General features: G+C 47.6%; 1 protein-coding gene across 1 annotated transcript in view; it reads left to right on the forward strand.

Annotated features, from left to right (window-relative positions):
- Positions 1-20,491, forward strand: part of GLDN (gliomedin) — a 63,784-nt gene extending 43,293 nt beyond the window's left edge. Inside the window, exons 5-10 of the mRNA XM_032175140.2 lie at positions 10,228-10,374; positions 12,055-12,183; positions 14,726-14,809; positions 14,908-15,033; positions 16,129-16,279; positions 18,816-20,491. Of these exons, the coding sequence (XP_032031031.1) occupies positions 10,228-10,374; positions 12,055-12,183; positions 14,726-14,809; positions 14,908-15,033; positions 16,129-16,279; positions 18,816-19,293 (1,115 nt within the window). The 3' untranslated portion in view covers positions 19,294-20,491. The remainder of the gene's footprint in view (positions 1-10,227; positions 10,375-12,054; positions 12,184-14,725; positions 14,810-14,907; positions 15,034-16,128; positions 16,280-18,815) is intronic.
- The last annotated feature ends 477 nt before the right edge of the window (positions 20,492-20,968 follow it).

Here is a 20,968-nt window from a genome sequence, read left to right on the forward strand (position 1 = left end):
CTACTCAGGAGGCTCCTACGAAGGCCTGGCTCTCAGCCACCCATCAAAGCCACTGCTGAGGGTGGAGGGAGGTTGTTTTCAGCCAGAGACTCCGCTGCACCGTCTTATTTTCAACCTCTTGGCTCTGCTACCCAAACTCACTTGGACTGGCCCTGGATGAGAAGAAATGGTAGAAAATTCTTCCAGACAGCAATTACTCCTTTGGTCACCTCCACTCTTATTCTCATTAGCAATTGAAGTAAGGGCCAGTGGAGGGGGAAAAATTGTCGAGCACCTCTGACACTTGGCAGTGCCTACCTGCTTGTGTTCCAGAGGGCAGCTTCAGAGAAAACGGGCACACACCGTCCAAGCCAGCTCAATCCTCAGAAGGCCAGTAATTACCATTGGAATTACAGAGCAGCAATGGATCGTTCATATAGGATAATAATTATAATTATACATGAGCATCGCTGTAGAATAATGATGCCTATTGGCTTATCCTGGGAAGACTCCAAAAATGTGATTCAGTCCTGAGGCCTCAGCAATGGGCATGATGAGGGCAGGCTCAGGGGCAGGAGGGGACCCTGCTAGAGCTGGGTGTGGGGCACATAGGAAAGGGATGGTTTTCAAAAAGGCTTGAGACAGATCCCTAGCCTTGAGGACGTGCTTCGCATGCAGCCTGCAACCCAGGGAGTGCAGAAAAGAAAAAGTGCGTTCGTTTATGGAGCACATATTTGTGTGGCAGGTACCGTTCTAGATGCTGGAGGTTCAGAAATAAGCCCCCCTCCTCCACCTTCACGAGGCTTACATTCTAGTTGGGAGAGATGGATAGTAAATAAGATAAATAAATAGAATATATGGTCTGTTCCATGGTGATAAATGCTAAGGAGAAAAACGATCATAGAAAGGGGCAGGAAATTTATGTGGGGTTAGAGGTGGTACATGTAGATTGGGAGGCCACATAAGACCTCCCTGAGAAGGGACCGTGAGCAAATACCAAGAGGAGGTAAAAGAGGGTCTCAGGGTTTCTGGGGCAGAGGGCTCTGGGCAGAGCGTGTAAGTCACCAGGGTACCTGGACAGTTTAAGGATCAGCAAGGAAGCCAGGGCAGCTGGACAGAAGGGATGAGTGGCTAACCTAGTCTATTTGAGATCAGAGAGGTAACCAGGCCAAATCAGGTCAGCCCTGGGCATTTTAAGAGCTGTGATTTGTACTCAGAGCAAAACGGGGAGGATGTGAAGCGGAACAGTGCTATGCCTGACATATGGATGAGAGGATGGCCCGACAGCTGTGCTGAGAGGCTGTAGGAGGGAAGGGAAGAGGCTGGAGCAGAGGACAGCAGCAGAGAAGGGAGAAGGTGTTGGATTCTGTTTGTCACTGGAGGGTGACCCCAATCCTTGGTTTCTGGGAGATCTCATAGGAACTGCAGCAAAGACACCCTTCTCTACAGCAATCTCCCAGAGAGCAAGGCTTGCGGGAGGTCGGCAGCATTAGACCGCGAAGCCTCCACTCATACTGAGAGTGGAAGTTGAGTCCCCGAGGCCCCCACAAGGAGTTCATTGTCCCAGGCCAGGGGAAGTGGGAGACTAACCACCAAAGGCTATCTGAAGAGCCCAGCTCAATGGGATCGCTCACTTCATGGGCCAGCTCAGGCTGCAGAGCAAGAGCCGCACTGTCCTGTTCACCCTGCTGAGGCCCCGGGGCTGCACTTTCCCTCCTCGCCCACTCCTGAGCCCTGGGACAGATTCCCTTCATACCCAGCACTTGCAGGAAAGGGATAGGGAGGAGGGACCAGAGGCAGCAGGGCCGCCGAGGGGAGCAGGGTTCCTTCTGAGGGCCATGAGAAGCCCCAGAGGGCCATCAAGTGGGAGAGAGTGATGGGATCAGATCTGCCTCTCTAAATGCCGCTGTGGCTGCTGCGTGGAGAGCGTACGGAACCGGCAGGTGAATGAGCCAGAGTAGAGGCAGGGAGATAGCCTCCGTAGGCAGGGGACAGCGGGCAGGGGCGGAAAGACCCACAGGGATAAGTGATATTTAGGGGTGAAGCCAGCAGTTCCCAGTGGACAGTGGATACAGGGAGTTAGGGGGTCAGGGAGGCATCAAGACTGACCCTGAGGTTGCTGTCATGCTCAGCTGGATGGATGGGTGAGCTGCTCCTGCCTGAGGTGGGGAGCCCCGCACTCAACTCAGATCTAAAGGGACAATCGTGGACTCCGCATGGGATGTGCTGAGTTTCAGATGCCCTGAAGTATACAGGAGGAGGTGGGGCAGTGGCCTTGGAAAACAGGTCTGTAGTCAAAAGAGGCCTGGGGTGAGAGGTATATATCAGGGAGTCATCGAGGCACCTGGGCATGTGGGCAGGGGTGAAATCACTTAGGGAGAGAGCCTGGCAGGAGAGGAGGGCCTGGGTTTCAGCCCTGAGAAGCTCCAACCTCAAGTGACCAAGTAGAAGGGGACGAGTCGGCAAAGGAGACTGAGGAGGGGACTGAGCAGCAAGATGAGCACCAGGAGAGGGTGGGGACATTCATCAACAAATACTTATTCAGCAGACGTCGAGTGCTATTGGGGAACCACAAAAGACACAGACACTGTTCTGGAACTTTCCATCTTTGGTGGAGAGGCCAACATCCACAGTCAACAGTCATATCCACCTACCGTCTCAACATGAGACGTGTGTTTGAAGGGAAGAACGAGGTGCTCCGAGGTACAGTGATAGAGAGGGAGGGCAGAGAGGTAACAGCTTTGGCCAGACGTGAAGGGAGGGCCTGGCGCACACAGAGGGTGGGGTCACACAGCCGGGTGAGGTTGGAGGCTGGCCCCAGGCCTTTCCAGAGCTTTTGGACGAGCAGCCAGCTCTCAGGATGATACTGCAGGTCCTCACGTGGGTATGCAACCTTCCAGGCCATTGCTGTGACTGTGGAGAAGGAAGGCCTGTCATTTAAACTGAGAGTTAAAGGATCATTCGCGGTTTGCCAGGCAGGGATGGGGTAGGAGAGGTGTGGGAGTGCATTCCACAAAAAGGGAACAAGTGTTGTTTCCAAGAAAAGGAAAAAAAGCCTGTGTTCTACAGAGTTAGGGACCCAGTTAGGGTGGGGTGTGCCCTCTAGCAACAACCTTTGGAACCATAATACACAGCCAGCATTTACTGCTGGACACTCCGCTAAGGTATCCGTACACTCAGCTCATCTAGTCCTCAGACCAACCCAAGGGCATGAATACTTTTGTTAGCCATATTTTTTCCAGATGAAGATACTTCTGTCTTTCTCAAACAGGCCAAGCTCACCCTTGCCCCAGGACCTTTGCACGAGTACTGCCAGGGACCCAGAGTAGATTGGGGTGAGACTAGGGCAGAGTGGCCTGTGCCCACTGCCCAGAATGCCCTTTCCCTGACTTCCCCTGTCTTCCTGAGCAGGTCTTAGCTCAGATGTCACCTCGTATACAAGATCATCCCTGGCCTCTGTGTCTAGCCCCTGTCTCACCTACTCTGTCACATCCCCTGCTCTTTTGAAATATTGACCCCTTCCTGAAATCACCCCATGGTGATTATTTGTTGTTGTACTGATGGTCTGCCTCCCCAAGTAGAATCAATCAAAATATTGATCTTTCCCTGAAATCGACCCATGGTGATTATTTGCTATTGTGCTAATGGTGTGACCTCCCAAGTGGAATCAATCAAAATATTGATCCCTCCCTGAAATCACCCCCTGGTGATTATTCGCTGTTGTGCTAATGGTCTGACTCCCCAAGCACAATCAATCAAAATATCCCTCCCTGAAATCACCCCATAGGGATTATTTGCTGTTGTGCTGATGGGCTGACTCCCCAACCAGAATGTGAGGCCTGTGAGAGCTTGGCCATGTCTGTCTTGCTTAGTTCCTACCTCCAGTGCCTGGAACACACAGCCAAGGAGCTCAATAAATTCATTGTTGAACGACTGGATATAACTTGTCTAATGTCAAAAGCTAATAAGTGGAGGAGGCAGGACTTGAATTCAGGTTTCTCTGACTTCTGGACCCCTGCCCTTAACCACAGTGACACTCAATTTCCATGCTCAAGGGGCTTGGGCCCTGTTGTGAGAGCAGGGTTATTGGAGGTGCCGAAGAGCAAGAGCAAACAGGAAAGAAGCCTGGGCCCTGAGCACTGGCGCAGTTAACGATTGAGAATGTAGGGCTTCAGACACCCTCCAACCTGAGCTCCAAGGCTGAGTCTTCCTGGGAGGGCTGGGAGGGTTCCAGCCTTTCAGAGAGGCCTGAAGGACATTGTTGAGAACATACAGTTCAACGAGTATAACCTGACAGTCAGAGACAGTTGATTTTGTCCCTCTCGTTCCCTGCCTTCAAGGCAGAGGGGAACAGTGGAAGGAGTTCTAGTAGCTCTTGCCTTTATCCCTTATTGGCCCTGAAGCCCTGGGCAAGTCACTCCAAGATGAGGCCTTGACCTCCTCATCTGTAGCCAGAAGAGGTTGGGTTATGACAACTCTAATATGGTTTCTGGTTTTAAATACTCCACTATAGTGTTGGTCAATGAAGGCAGGGACTATGTATTATAGATTTTATTATTCATGACATCTCTTAGCTAGGGCTCAGCTAAGGCCCAATAAATACTTGATGAATGAAGAATGAATTAATGAATGCATGCATGAATGAATGAATGAGAAGACTAGAACATTGTGTCTGTATGTAAGGGCTTACAATCCAGTTGAAAGAGAAGATATATCGTGCAACAGCAGGTACTCAGTAACTATTTATTCTGGTTGGAAGACTCCTTTATACTTCATAGCAGGCAATACTGCCAGAAGAAAAAGCCAAACTTCCCTGTGCAGAAGATGAGCAAATAGGACCCTGTGCAGAGGGTCCTATTTGCAGAGGATGGATTGTGCAGTAGAACTAAGCATAAAGGACAAGAGAGAGAAGAGTGATCAGCACTTTGGAGTTAAGTAGAGGAGCGGTGGGAAAGGCGGGGGAACGGGGCCCAGTCCCAAGACACGAATAAGAAGAAGGGCTTTCATTTCTGTTTTTTATGAGAATTTGCTTTTTAGAGAAGATAACTGCAGCAGCATTAACCGCAGGGAGAGAACAGAAAGGCCTAGGCTCACAGGTTATGAGGCCACCCCTGGGTACTAGTGGGGACCCTGGCTAGATTGGGGTAGGACTAGAGGGTAATGGCCTTCAAAGTAAGGTCAGGGGGTTCAGCTCCACATATGCAGGAGGCAACCAGGAGTCATTATAAGACTACCCTGATGAAGCAGAGTTTAAGCTCTGTAGCCTAACGGTTGCTTCCAGGAGACTGACACATCAAAGCTTCTCAGGTTCTGACCTTAGAAAAGCTAAGAATGATGGTGCAATAGCTCAGAGCCAGAGCTGGAGCCAGATGCTTTGTGTCCCGGCTCTTCCGCTTACTACCTGTACGCTCCTGGGCAAGTTATCACTTCGTGCCACAATTTCCTTATTTGCAAAATAGGGACAATAATAGTATTAACCTCATAATGTTATTAGGAAGATTAAATGGATTAAAGTATATAAAGTGCTTAGAAGAGGGCCTGACGCATTGTAAGTGCTATACTGGGGTTAGCTATTGTTGTTGTTTTCAAAAGTGGGGAAGGAGAAACTTTATTTTAGACCAAAAGGCGATCTAGGTGGAAGTGTTCTGTATTCATCTGGAAACACTGACTTAGATCTGAAGAGAAGAGTCAGAACTGAAAGAGACCTAAATGTCAATTGTGCAACCAGCATCTTCTATGAAGTCTGATGTTCCATTGCCTCAAAAGCAAGCAGTTTCTTTCCTTCCATCTGCCTCTCATTTTCTCACTTAAGAGTTAATGCTGCAGTATCTTCTCTAAAAGTCAAATTCTTATAAAAACAGAAATGAAAGCCCTCCTCCCTATTCGTGTCTCAGGACTGGGTTTTGTGTGACACTCTCTGGCCTCTTTCCCCCGCCTTAGCAACAAATGATACTGCTGGACATAAAACATCCTCCCTCACCCCATGTTGTGAAGATGAGAGTTGACCTCAACCCGGAGATATCACACAACTCCAAACTCAAATGCTGATGAAACTGTTTGTTTTGAGTGGGTGACACCAGAGAAAAACAGTAGAGAGCCACTCCTAGCACAAGTTACACAGGCAGAGTCTGGCCTTTCTTCTCTGGCAGAATGCGCCGACTCAAAGCCAGCCAGGGGTCCCGATCACATAATGGCATAGTGTCACTGTGCACGGCTAGCATCCCTGACCTTCCCTGGGACAGGGCAGGGTAGAAAATGCCACACACAGGTTCCTGATGATGAATCACGATTAGGTGGTATTTAATTTCTGACATATCACGGTGAAAGCACAGCCAGGGCAATTTTACCGACAAAGACGAGGGGATGCTTTGTCAGCGCTATGGTGGACAAGAGGGCAAAGGCAGACTCTATGCAGACAAAATGTCCCCCAACCCTTTCCTAATGAAAGCTGTAAAACGATCATGCATTTCCCAACTACAGTAAAAACACAGCCTCAAGCAAAGGCCTTGAATAGTGTTAAATACCTGCCCCTGTGGGGGCCGCATTACAACAGCTGCCCGGCAGCAGGAACATTTTCCTATTTCACATATGGCCTTTCCGGGAAAGAAAATAAAAGACATAAGAGGAAGAAAGAAAAGAAAGGAAGGGGAAATAAGATGATGATGCAGAAGGCTGTTTGCGACTAGAATAAATGCCTGAAAAAGATATCCCTGCAGTAACCAGCAGATAGCCTTTCCCTGAGCACTGCTACCTCTGGGTCATGTGAGACCTTTCGAAGGTGTCAGTTACACTTGGTGCACTGTGCGGGCTGGACTCTATGGCAATGCCCTCGTCTTTTGTCTCCTTCAGATAATGTGCCAAGTTGCCTATTTAAAACACTGACAAAAGAACGTCTTCTCACAAAGAGGGCCTGGCAGAAGGGCTCTTCTCAAGTGAGTGAACCACTTTCCACCCAGATGGCCTGATGACTGAGGGCCCGGAGGGGTCAGTGCAATGGGATTTTGGTGCTATTGTGAGGGAGATATTACGAGGCATGACCCCTCAAAGAGGCATGATTTGACCCCTATATCACTGAATCCATGGCAGAGCCAGTGCTGACAGTGGAGGGGCACCCTGCTCCTCTTCACATCCTCTTCTACTGTGCTCCCCCAGTTCCACTGGACGGGCAGCCGCCACCCAAGCTTACCACTGGAAGTGGTGAGGACCCTGGGGCTTCTGACTCCCAACTGTGGCTGAATTTCATAGTTTTCACCAAGGTTTTTTTCATTGGTTGGTTGAAATCTAGCAAATTTTTTTTGTTCACTACAGTTTTCTTCTAACAGTAATCAACACTTTGAGGCTTTTTCATGCACTGCTGCCTTCCTTAGAATAGTCTGCAGACAGTTCCTTGAATATGGAATATGAATATGAACATGGAAGAGCAGAAACTATTTTGAATATTTATTACTCCTCTGGGGTAAATGAAAGGTGCTAAGAGCTCCAGGTTTATGTTTTAGGGTAGGAGTCCCCAGTCCCTGGACCCATATCGGTCCATGACCTGTTAGGAACCGGGCCGTACAGCAGGAGGTGAGCAGCAAATGATTGAGCAAATCTTCATCTGTATTTACAGCCACTCTCCAGTGTTCACATTACCGCCTGAGCTCCCTTCAGATCAGCAGCAGCATTAGATTCTCATAGGAGTGCAAACCCTATTGAGAATCTAATGCCTGATGATCTGTCACCATCTCCCATCACCCCCAGATGGGACTGTCTAGTTGCATGAAAACAAGCTCAGGGCTCCCAGTGATTCTACATTATGGTGAGTTGTATAATTATTTTGTTATATATTACAACGTAATAATAGAAATAAAATTCACAATAAATGTAATGCATTTGAATCATCCCAAAACCATCCCTCCCCACACCCCAGTCTATGGAAAAATTGTCTTCTGTAAAACTAGTCCCTGGTGCCAAAAAGGTTGGGAACCACTGTTTTAAGGAATAATTAATCTGATGGCAATGCAGGGCATTTGGGTATGAACTGTGGGGTATTGTGACATGCTATCTTCCCCACCACTGAAATCTCTGCCACTTGGGCAATACCTCTGTTGAGCAATATCTCCAAGGGGCTGTTGTTAAAATGAGCACATATTCTCTGAGATAGGGTATCACGTTAATTGATCCATATCTGGCAATGGCTTTGTACAATATTAGATAATAACTTCCCCTCTCAAGGACCCTGTGTAACTGTATATTCAAGAGTTCTAGTAGCCTTTTTATAGATTCCTTGAGATTTTCTACATACACAATCATGACATCTGCAAACTGTCTTCATCCTTTCCAATCTGTATGCCTTTTCGTTATTTTTCCTTGCATTATTGCACTGGCTAGGACCTCCAGTAGGATGTTAAATAAAAGTGATGGGATTAGATACCCTTATCTTGTTTCTGATATTAGGGAGAAAACATTCGGTCTTTCACCATTAAGGATGATGTTAGCTGTAGGTTTTTTTTGTAGATGTCCTTTTCCAGACTAAGTTCTCTTCTATTACTAGTTTGTTGACAAATTAAGAATGGATACTAAATTGTATCAAATGCCTTTTCTATATCGTTGAGATGATCGTATAATTTTTCTTGCTTAAATTGCTAATATGCTGAGTTACATGAACTGAATGATTCAAATTTTGGACTCTCAGCAGGCACAGAGTCAGGCAGTTAAATCACTGGAAGATAGGTTTCATCCTTTAGAAACTTGTGTTGAAAATTTGTAATGGTGGGGCCACCGCAGCCTTTAACCTGGGGCTAATTTAGCCCCACTACTAAAACTAGACTTTTTCAAGGACTCTACCCAGTATTTCAGTATTTGATGAGATTTCCCCATGGTGGCTGTGGGAATGAGAACTTTTTCCTGTGTGAGCCCTGAGAATTTTATAGTGAACAGTCTGTGAATTCCTTTCCCAGCCCTCTGGAATTCCCTCATGTGTAGAAGTCATCCTTCAGTCACAGGTTCAAGGGAGCCCTCTGCAGATCTGCAGGGCTCTTTCACACAGCTGTCTCCTCTCTGCTTTTCTATCTTGCAAATTCTAGCCATCTCCTTCTCCCCAAACTCTGATTTTTGGCCCCTCAACTTAGTGAGATTGACAGGCTATTTGAGATCCTCCTTCCTGTGCCACTGGGAACTACCTCCCAGCAGTGAACTGGGACAATCCAAGGGTGCTTTCACTGCTCGGGGTCCAAGGCTGACACAAGCTGTTACTTAGACCTTGACTGGTTTCTAGCAATGTGCAGAGGACAGCAATTTCTGTAGTCATAGCTCCCTGTGAACAGAGGCAGAAATTTCACCCACTACCTTTTGTTCACCATCCCTATTAATGGTTGTCCTAAAGCAACTTTACCTGTTTTGCTATTGTGATTGAAAGTATTTTGCATTGGAATGTCACAGAAAAGGGCATTGGAGATGGAATCAGAGGCGCTTTGCTCTCTGACTTGGCAGCATCTGTTATAACCACTGTAGGCCTTAGTTTCAATATCTGTAAAATGAGAGTAAGGATGACTGCCCAGCCTACCACTCCAATATGTTGTGAGGAATAAACTAAATAATGTATTTAACACTCACTATTATGGCAGCAGACACACCCCTCTGAGCATCATGGCTGCAGACTTCTCATTAGGCCTTCCTTGCCTTCTTTCCACTGTTGCTGTCATCGCCCGCTCTTGCGGTTCACTCCTCTCTCCAAACTGTTGGCTCAGCCAAATTTCTCTAAAAATAATCCAGCAGGCCAGGAGCAGTGGCTGACACCTGTAATCCCAGCACTTTGGGAGGCCGAGGCAGGCGGATCACCTGAGGTCAGGAGTTCAAGACCAGTCTGGTCAACATGGCGAAACCCTGTCTCTATTTAAAATACAAAAATTAGATGGGTGTGGTGGCTCACGCCTATAATCCCAGCTACTCCGGAGGCTGAGGCAGGAGAATTGCTTGAACTCGAGAGGCAGAGGTTGCAGTGAGCCGAGATCGCGCTACTGCACACCAGCCTGGGTGACAGAGCCAAAGTCCGTCTCAAAAAATAAATAAATAAATAAATAATCCAGCAGAGCCACCTGGAAATGCTGTTCTTTAATGAATGTATGGTCACACTGCTGCTCTAAAATGGTTATGAAAAGCTGTGTGTTTGGTATTTAAAACTGCTTCCCTGGAAAGTACAATAATATAAAGTGGTATGCCAGAACTTTTTGCACCATAGGCTAATATGTCTTTTGTTTTTTTGGTCAGGGATACCTGGAGCTGCAGGAAATCCAGGGGAAAGGGGAGAAAAGGGAGACCATGGTGAACTGGGCCTGCAGGGAAATGAGGGCCCACCAGGGCAGAAGGGAGAAAAGGGTGACAAAGGAGATGTGTCCAACGATGTGCTCCTGGCAGGTAAGAAGGGTGCGCTGTGGCTCTCTTTGAGGGCTTGTACGCCCAGAGAACTGCCTGGATTCCAACACCAGGGCTGCTCCTGTGTCTTCTCTCCTTTATGGCCTTATGTGGCCATCTGTTTTGCAGCATGTTTTGGAGTTCTATGCTTTCAAAGAGGAGAAACGTGAGCATGTTACTCCATGTGGCAAGACCAGATCTGGGATCTAAGTGTACGTGGTTCAGGTAATTGGGTCTAAAAGCCATGGTTGACTTGAATGGAATGAAGGAAGTTTTCTTTTCCAAGATATATTGAAATCCAGCACAATCCAGAATAAGACAAGTAAGCAGGCAACTTACGACACCTCAGAGGACAACTGACAGGAAGCACAAGCATTTGCTTCACTGATGAGGTTGAGCCATCCTCAGACCCTGATCCTAATGGCCTTTTTACATAGAATTGGGGCAAAATATTGTTGTGCCAAGCCCCGGCCAACCTCAGTAGGGATGGCAACAGATTCAAGAAGCCAAAGAAGAGACCCAGGGCCAGCAAATGTGACATGGGGCTTTACTGGGGGCTTCGTACAGAGGAGAGAGTCCAGTGGTGGCAGGCTGTACAGGAGAACCACCTTAGGACAGAAACAGCCCAGGGGCCTTGGGCTGGATGAGCTAACTCTCTTACCTGCAGTCCAGGGGCAGTGGACTGAGCAGCCACTTGCAAACAGCATGCAATTTACCTGGCATTTTCACTTAACACCTGTACTAGTCTGTTCTCACATTACCCTGAGACTGGGTAATTTATATATTTAAAAAAAGGTTTAATTGGCTCATAGTTCTGTAGGCTGTACAAGAGGCATGATGCTGGCATCTGCTCAGCTTCTGGACAGGCCTCAGAATAATGACCCTGAATCAGTTGCCCATCCAACCATCTATCCATCCATTCAGACTTGATTGAGTGCCTGTTGTTTACCAGGCACTGTTCTTAGACCAAAGCATCAAGGAAAGATCGAACTGGGTTTAGTACATTTTGTTTCATGAACAGCAGATGTTGCTATGCAAAACATGTATAATTTAAGACGTGTTTTGACAGGGTAATATACATAAATGTATTTGAAAAATATAAAGTTATATTACACTTCCGTTACATAGGAAATCTACACATCCAGAGTACCATGTTCCTCCATGCTGCTGACCAAGTGAGGGGTGATGACAAACCCTTCAGAAAAGCACCATCCCTTATGAACCCCAATTGAAAAGACCAGGTCAGAGCAGAGGGTGTCCCCTGGAGGAGAGTGGAGAGGGCGTAGGAGGTTGGGCCACATCTGCTCTGCCTGCAGATCTCTGCCCCTTCCTGGTGGACAGAGACCTGCCTCCAGCTTCTGTGGCCCCACTTGTCCACTGGTAGAGAGACTGAAAAGGCTTATTTGGTCTGGCTGTGAGGAGGCAGCTGAAGAGACCTTAGCTGACCACTCTTTTCCCTTCCTCCCACCCTCTCTCCCTTCTTCTCTTCCTCCCTCCCTCCCTCCCTTCTTCTCTTCCTCCCTCCCTTTCTCTGTTCCTCCCTCCCTCCCTTCATCCCTTCCTCCCTCCCCTTTCCTTCTCTCTCTCCTTTCTCTCTTCTTCTCTCCCCTTCTCTGTCCCTCTCTCCCCTTCCCCCTCCTCCCTCTTCCCTCCTTCTCTCCCTTTCTCTCTCTCTCTCTCCAGGTGCCAAAGGTGACCAAGGCCCACCAGGTCCACCTGGGCCCCCAGGCCCTCCAGGTCCTCCAGGGCCCCCTGGAAGCAGAAGAGCCAAAGGCCCTCGGCAGCCAAACATGTTCAACGGCCAGTGCCCAGGTCACCACCTCTGCCCTACGGGGCCTGCCTCTTCTGTCAATTATTCCAAACTCTTGGTCTGCACCCCAGGCTCTGTGACCAGATTTGTTTTAATAGAGGGAGGAGGGTTTTGTCCAAAATGAGAATTCCCTTCTTGCGAACTTCTCACAGGAGGTCTTTGTAGTCTGCCCCAGGGCTGAGGACCAGGGACAGTTTTAGAATTAGGCCTCCCACTCCCCTTCCCTCCTCCTGCTTCCTTCATTTACCAGCAGACCAGTCCTCCTCCTTGCTCTGTCCACCATCCCTCCCCTCTGAAACAGTCTGGAAAGCTAAGCTGCTAACTTTTTGCACTCTTGAGAAGTGAGAAGCTTGAATGATGCTCAGGAGATGAAGGGGAAGTTTGGATTGGTTAAGTCCTCACGAATAGTAACAACAGTGCTACATTAAGCCAGGCCCAGGGCTATGTGCTTATGTAATTCTCACAACGATCCTATGATATTGAAATCATTATTGTGTCCAACTTACAAATAATAAAACTGATACCCCAAAGAGCTAAGGAACTTGCCCAAGGTCCCTCCAGGAGTAAGTGGCGGAGCTAGGATTCAAACCCAGCTCTGCCTAACTGTAAAGTCCCAGCTCTCAGGGCATCTTCCATTTAGATAGAAATTCACACTTTGAGACCTGACCCAAGGTCAAGCCAACCAACAGCGAGGAATACTTGACCTCTGGTGGACTTGTTCTTTAGCCAATTTGTGGCACAGTGGCCACAGGGTTGAAAGCTAACTGGAAATCAAGGATTATATTAATGGAAAATACTTCTAGGGTGATGCTAGGACTTCTCTCCCAAAGGGGTGACCTAGGATCTGTCACCTAACTGAAACTATGAGGGGGGCCACTTGCGGCCATCTCCTCAATGGCACTCATAAGGAGGATCCTCACTGGAATTTCTCAGCCTTGCTGGGTCATTGCTGTCATTTTCCTAAACAGTCTGAGTTCTGTTTGGTGCACTGTTCTTTCTGGAAGAAGTTTGGGGGCACACAGTCAGCTGTCAAAGTGGGCGAATCTGTGCTCTCGAAGATGGCACCATCCCCCTCCCCAGCTCAGTGGAGCCTGATTATAATTCTGCAATGTGATGAGACCACGGCAGAGCTGCTCCTCCACTGGGCTGCCGTGCAGTGCCTCCCCAGCCATCAGCATCAGCCCTTTGCTCAGCTTCCCTTGAAGAACGAACTGAGCAAGACCTCCCCTGAGAGAAGGGGGCTCTGACCTGAGCTTTTGCAGAATTCTAATTTGTCACAGGCTCTGCCAGCCAGTGACAGCCCTTGTCTGGGCTTAGCCTAATCTACCAGGGGGCTGGATCGGCAGGGGCTGGATACAGAGCAAGGAAAATGGCTTTAAATGAAAGGCATTATCTTCCACTCTGCCTCCTAGAAATGAGTCTTTGGTTGCCAGGCATTTGCATCTGAACTTGGCCCTCTCTCCTGCTCCAGCTCCACATCTTTAATACCCTGTAGTTCCCTAAGTGAAAACCCCAGTTGAAACTCCGGGGGCAGCAGGACTGCCCATGGGAAGTTGTAACAGATCCCCGAGACCATTCTCATCAGGTGACAGAAGGATTTCAGGGAAACACAGGCTTATCCAGCTAGCAGGAAGCTTAGAGATCATGGAGGCTCGGGCCCCCTTATTTTACTGATAAAGGAGCCCTTCCGATTACCCTCAAGATTTCCATCAAGCAACCACAAGGTGATTTGAACCCCTCAGGATCTGAGTGGCCTGCGCTTCAGTCCATGCCCTGTCCTCTTCACCCTGGCCACATTCATCCTCCTCCCTCCTCTCCCTCAGGTTTGCTTCTGCTGCCCTAAGGCACCTCTTCACCAAAGGTCTAAATTCAGCCCATTCATTAAGGGGCACACTGATAACCCGAGGAGGACGAATCACAGCTCAGCTGTAGCCTCAAGCCAACTTGAACCAGGCCCCTGTCAAGGACCTGTGTTTCTCTCGGCCCTTAGACAGAGACAATGGGGAAATGGTCGTGAGGGGACTCCCATGTCTCTGGGCTGGATGGAATCTAGATTACTTCTTCCAGGAAGATGCTGCATAAAGTGGAGCACCCCATTCTCTGGGGCTGCTACTTCACAGCTTCCAGCAGCTTCCCTGAAAGTGAAAATCCTTCCAGAACAATGCAATCATGATAGTGATGCCACCTGCCAGACAGGCCAGGAAGGCATCAGCAAGCCTCTCATTTCCCCAAATTGCTGAGCCCTTGAACAGGCTGGCTCAGGCCACTTTGTCGATTTTACTGACATCCTTTTGAGATTGTATTATCTTAGCAACTCTACTCCTGAAAAGCTTCTTGGGAACTCAACAAGCAGGATGAAGAATTTGGAAGGCTATGGCTTGGAGTTGCTTAAAAGCAGGCAACCAAGGAATCTGGTGATCTATTGCAAGGGATGCTAATGAGACTATAGTCTAGAATGAGGTGGAGAAGAGCAGCAGCTATAAAGTCCAACAAATCTCGCCGTGCCAACTGTATTTGCTCTGATGATTATTGTTGTCATTTTAGGTGAGACCTGTGCCATACCAAATGATGATACCTTGGTTGGAAAAGCTGATGAGAAAGCCAGTGAACACCATTCCCCACAAGCAGGTATAAAAACAAAGCATCCTGTCTTGAAATTCAGAAACTGAATGCCTTCAAGGCATAATTGGCAGGTAAGTGACTTTCTTTTTCTCTCCTTTTGGCAGAACCCATGATCACTTCCATCGGAAACCCAGTGCAAATACTGAAAGTGACAGAGACATTTGGGACTTGGATAAGAGAGTCTGCTAACAAGAGTGATGACCGGATTTGGGTGACGGAGCATTTTTCAGGTACTTGCATTCGGCCGATGACCCATACCTGTGTGGTAACTGTATTTTTCATCTGTTGCCTACCTTTGGGAGTATTCCATTTGTGTGTGTCTGAAATCCCCGGTAGCTGGCGTAATAAATGTCTCTTTATTTTAGAAAGACCAATGAGTGGGCAGAAAACTTTCTTCCTTTGAACATGCTGGTAGAAAGCCTTGAAGTTCAGGTCACAGGGGCATGACGAGGGTAACCCAGATATCGCCTGTTTTAAGACAAGTATCCAGAAGGAAACAAATAGCATTATGACTGCAGGCCTCATAAACCTCCAAACCATAATGGGAAAAAAAATATCAGAGACAAAATCCTTGTACACCATCCATCTTTCTCTAAGGTTGTCCCCCTCCCAGAAGAGTACTTTTGGCCATCTTTCCCGGCCACCTGTTGGACGGAGAACCCGGGGAGAAGGTGAAGTTCCACCTTGCAGTTACACTGTATCTGAGCAGGACCCTAGTTGTACTGTCCCAAAGAGACATGGTCAGGAATTGCTGGTGGTAATAACAGTGGCCTCATTAAAGAAGGGGTCTGGCCATACTCACTGGTTGGAGAAATAGCTGAGAAGAAATCACTTCTTTATGTCATCAAGGCCAGTTATTCAATTGGGAAGCTGGTAGTAACTGCCCAGATTACCAGGATTTGGGGACTCAAAAAGAAAGTAGTATTGTTCATTAGTAGTGGCTGCTGCACAGTGCAGGAAGAGGTGGGAGGAGGCAAGAGGTGACCACCCAAGCGCCAACTATCTGCTATTCCTGGTGAAGGCCTATGCTACTCTCATAGAGAGTTTGATAAACAGTATAGAGTAGGGTGGGAGAGGGTGATACATAGTTCTCCCAGGAGGAGCCAGGCCAGTTCGATGCCTACCACATTTGAAAGACATTTCAGAAATCCATATGGAGAACTGAACTTTGAGCTTGGGAATCTTAGACTCTTCACACTGGACAAGGGACCTTCGGGAACATTTCGCTCTCAATTTCCCTCCTTTGAAATTCCTCCCAAGGACTCCCTCCCAAGCTGTGATTGTTGGAGGTAGGTAACAGCCTCTCCCTGGCTTCCCTCCTACAGGCATCATGGTGAAGGAATTCAGGGACCAGCCCTCACTTCTGAATGGCAGTTACACGTTCATCCACCTTCCGTATTATTTCCACGGCTGTGGGCACATCGTTTACAACAACTCTCTCTACTACCACAAAGGGGGGTCCAACACCATACTGAGGTGAGTCGCACCACGGCACCTTCTCACACCTCTCAGGCAGCACCTGTGCTGTGGTGCTTTTGTGAGCAATTGGGGTAGGGACTGTGTTTTCATCATCTTTGTGTCCCTAGGGCTGACACACTGAGGTCAATCAGGGTTTGTCGACTGAATGAATCACAGGATATGTTAGTGAGCCCCATGGCCCAGCCCCTGCCCGGGGTCTGCATTTGTTGCTGGTCTGGACAGCCCGAGGAAGGTCGGAGCCAGGGAGAAGTAGACCTGGAGTGGTGATGGCCATAGCTTCCCCATCCTCTGAGAGAGAAGCAGCCCGAACTCATAGCTCCCCCTAGTGGAACGTGCTGCTGCTCCCTGATAAAGTTTTGTTTTGGAAAACTTTGGGTGTGGGGAATTTCATGTCACAGCTGAGATCACTGAAGACTGGGGAATGAACCCCTAGTCAAACGTCTCTGCCTTCAGATCCGTCTGTCATCCTGATGGATAGTCCTCCCAGGCTGTCCTCTGCTCTCCCATGGGGAAGGGAGGAGGGTCACCTGGGTAGACACTGCCCAAGGCAGCCGCTGAGCCTTCCCCACAAGAGTTGCTGACGTTCTGTCTTTAGGGTTCAAGAAGAGGAAATCAAGCTCTGGCCTTTGGAGGCAGAAGCAGGTCGTCTTGGGCAAATCAAGAGAGCAGTGAACTGAAAGCCAGGACACCTGGTTTCTGGCTCCAACTCTTCTGCCTCCTCTATGGCCTTGGACAAGAGACAGCACTTCCTGTGTCTCCCTGTCCTCAACTAAAAACAAAAAGATGGACTACAACCTCTGAGTCCTTCTAGCTCTTCCCCTATCTGAAACAGTAAACCCAGTATTACGAATGCCACAGTCCTACTCATTCAAAACGAGAGACAGTGACTTTGAGGGAGGACTGGGTCCCTTCTCTCTCCCTCATCCTTCTCCTACCCTTAGTGAGGTCCAGCTTTAACAACCTTTGGCATTTGAATGCTCAGGTTAGAATGAGGCGAGTTTCCTAATGTAATATGCGATATGATCAGACACATCAGACACTGGCGTCAGCCGTGGCAGGAAGCATCCCCTCCTTTGCCTCTCACTCCCGTCTACATGACACCCCCATCATCATCTCTACACCTCCCTGGCCACCCCATTTGGGCAGTCTTGTGCTAGTAGAAAAAGACAAGTGACCTACCACCTGCTCAGCAGTCCCCGCTGTCAAGACACACTCCCTCCGATGCTTCTCACTGAATCTCGTGGTTCCCTGCTGCCGTGTTATATGGGGCTATTGCCACACGGAGGTGGGGTGGGGGGCAGTTCCGCGGTGGATAACCCCCACAGTGAGAATTGGCCTCTTCAAGGAGGTGTATCTTCTAAGGAAGCTAAGTTTGGATGCAGTGGTTAGGAGGCTGTACTGCTCTATGCCGGGCCACGGGCTGGGACCTGACGGAGAAGCAGAGCTGAATTCGACCCTGTAATTGCTGGGAGAGATGGGTCTCACCAAGGAATGCAGCTGTGAGGTGCCAGGACTAGACAGGGCCAAATGGCAGCACTAAATCCCAGGTATTCAGAGGAAGGAGAACTCCTGTGTACTGAGATGTGCAGGGACCTTCCCAAGCCTCACTCTTCTCTAGTTTCTTCACGGTTTCTTGATAGACTTCAAGTCTGTTATGCTCAAATGCATATCCACGATGCACACAGTTCATGTTTCTTCTGCTGCTCAATGGCACCCTCTGGTGTTTTCTTTTAGCCTAATGTTCCTGAGTTTTCATTCCTGGAGTTACGTACCTTTTGAATTATAATTCACTTTTATGATACAGCCTAGAGTTGGAATCTGTCAAATCATACAGCCTCCAGGAGCTAAGGGGCATGAGATTCCATGCCATAGTTTAATGTATCCAGCCACTTACTTGACAAGAAAATGGTTTTCACAGTCATGACTTTGGAACAGCCCTTCTCACCTGGTGACTTTCTTCTTAACTTAGCAGGCTGTGAAACTCTTTTTTTTAAATTTCAGCAGAGAGTAAAGGAATAACCCCCACACTTAGAGTTAGAAACCCTAAGTTCAACCTCTGGCTCTGCCTCTTACTTGTATTCATGGGCCAGTTTCTTCTCATTTTTTGCTTATAAAATTAGAAGATTGGACTAGATCCTCTTTTACAGCCCCCTTGCAGCTCTGAGAATCTTTGAAGGGGCATTTCAGGAGGTCAACAAACATCTGGGCATTAGTGAAGTGGGGGTCACATGGCTAGTAATTCGTCACTCAATGCAAATTCATTCTGACTTTAGTGATTATTCTCTTTAACACCACACCACTGTCTCCCTGTTGCCTCTGCTGGCACAACCAGTCATTGTCTCTTACATCCTCACTGCTCACAGCATTGCCCAAGGACCAGCAGAGCAGGCGTTACCCGGGAGCTTATAAGAAATGCAAAATCCCAGCCCTCACCCCAGACCCACTAACTCAGTTTAATAGAGGAGCCTAATAAACCACCTGTGTCCACAGAAATGGTGATTCATGTCTACTTTTCTTTGTTTGCATATTTCAGATTTGAATTTGGCCAGGAAACATCCCAAACTCTGAAGCTTGAAAATGCCTTGTATTTTGATCGAAAATACCTTTTTGCAAATTCCAAAACTTACTTCAATCTAGCTGTAGATGAAAAGGGCCTTTGGATTATCTATGCGTCAAGTGTGGACGGCTCGAGCATTCTTGTAGCACAACTGGATGAGAGGACATTCTCAGTGGTGCAACACATCAATACCACGTACCCCAAATCCAAGGCCGGCAACGCCTTCATTGCCCGAGGAATCCTCTACGTCACAGACACCAAAGATATGAGGGTCACATTTGCCTTTGATTTGTTAGGAGGGAAACAGATCAATGCAAACTTTGATTTAAGAACTTCCCAGTCTGTTCTTGCCATGTTAGCATACAACATGAGAGATCAGCATTTATATTCGTGGGAAGATGGCCATTTAATGATTTATCCTGTGCAGTTTTTGTCAACTACCTTAAATCAGTGATGTGCTGCATTCTGCTCCCTTCAGCAAAGTTCAGGGGTTTTCTGGGACCAGTTATCTCCCAACAGGAAACTTGTTTTTTTAACAGCAGCCAGACATTTAGAAAATAACCTCATAAGTGTTTTTATATGGTCAGTGAGCTCCCCTTAGTGAAATAGCAACAGATTGGAAGTTGAAATGGCTGAGATTTGGTGATCTCCCCACAGCTGGCTCTGCAAGTTACCTCTTTCTCCTTGGGCCTTAGTTTCCCCATTGGTAATCTGAATTGGCTAAGATGACTGGCGAGATTTTCTCTACCTGTAGGAAATTTGGTGATTCTTGGCGGCTGCTCTTCTCACAACTTTTATGTATCTGCTTCTGTCGTTTAGCTTTTTTAGCCACGTGCTGACCAAATTTCCCTTTGAGTTGATAAGTCCAGTGGCTTGAGTAGTGAATCCCTCAGTGCTGACTTACATCTGGTTCTTTGAAAAAATGCATTGACTCTTTAAGACATCTAAAGTATCACATTATCCATAATTTATTGCTTTTCTTTGCATCTGCACCTGCCACCCCAGAGTAACCATTACCCTCAGCTGCTGAATGGGCAGTTCTGAGATTAGCAAAAGCCAGGGACAGCTACATGTTCAGGTTTCTTTTTTTTTTTTTTTCAATAAGCTATTTTTTTTTTCTTTTCTTATTTTATATAGAGAGAGAGTCTTGCTATGCTTCCCAGGCTGGTCCTGCCTTGGCCTCACAAAATGCTGGGATTACAGGCATGTGTGCCTGGCCCAGGTTTCTTAATAAAACAGAATCACGATCTTCCAGGTTCCTCCCAATTTCTGATCATGTTGATTTGCAGCCGTGGATCATGAACACTGAATCCTCGGATCACTCTGACTTCTTATGCTTCTCCTGTGGATCCACTATCAAAGTACTAAACGCTGTGTAAGTAGACATTAATCTGGCTGGAACCATGGGAAGCACTTTGCAGTGTTCAGAAGAGAGGCGCCATTTGTGGCTATTATGTAGACCTGGGCCAGAGCCAGTCCATTGCCTGTTTTTTTAAATAAGGTTTTACTGAGCACAGCCACACTCATTTGTTTATGCAGTACGGCCTGAGACTGTCTGCAACAGCAGGGTCGAGTCATTGCAACAAAGAGCGTATGGCCCCACAGCGCCTAAAATATTGATTAGCTACCCCTTTATGGAAAAAGGTTGCTCACTCCTGATAAAGAATATAAAGTGAGCCTGATTCTTGAAAAAATCAGAACCAGAGCCTGTTTTGTTTTGTTCTAAACTTAGAAGCCGCATAGGATGTGACTTGCGTTTTGAGTAGAGGGGAAGGGTGATAACGGCGTAAGATGAAGTGGCCCTCCACAAAGGCCGGTTAGGGGACTGTTCTTTCTCTAACATAGTTTTAAAGGATGTGATCTGGTCCCCTTGGATGCCAGGAGAGAATCCAGTTGAACTTGCTCCTAAATGCTCTTAAACATGCATATTTTCTGCCAACTCACTTCTTTAAACATCTTTCAGCCCAGCTCTGCGGCCCCCGGAAGGGCCACTGCGAATAGAGAGGAAGCTGGAAAAGTTCCTGGGGTTCTGCAGCCAGGAAGGGGAACCAGGGCAAATCTTATGTAAAGATTTTTCAGCAACTTGTCCCAATTTGTGTGTGTTCTGAAACTTTTTCTCTGGGACTAAA

The sequence above is a fragment of the Hylobates moloch genome, unplaced genomic scaffold, assembly GCF_009828535.3.
Source record: "Hylobates moloch isolate HMO894 unplaced genomic scaffold, HMol_V3 SCAFFOLD_14, whole genome shotgun sequence".
Taxonomy (NCBI): domain Eukaryota; kingdom Metazoa; phylum Chordata; class Mammalia; order Primates; family Hylobatidae; genus Hylobates; species Hylobates moloch.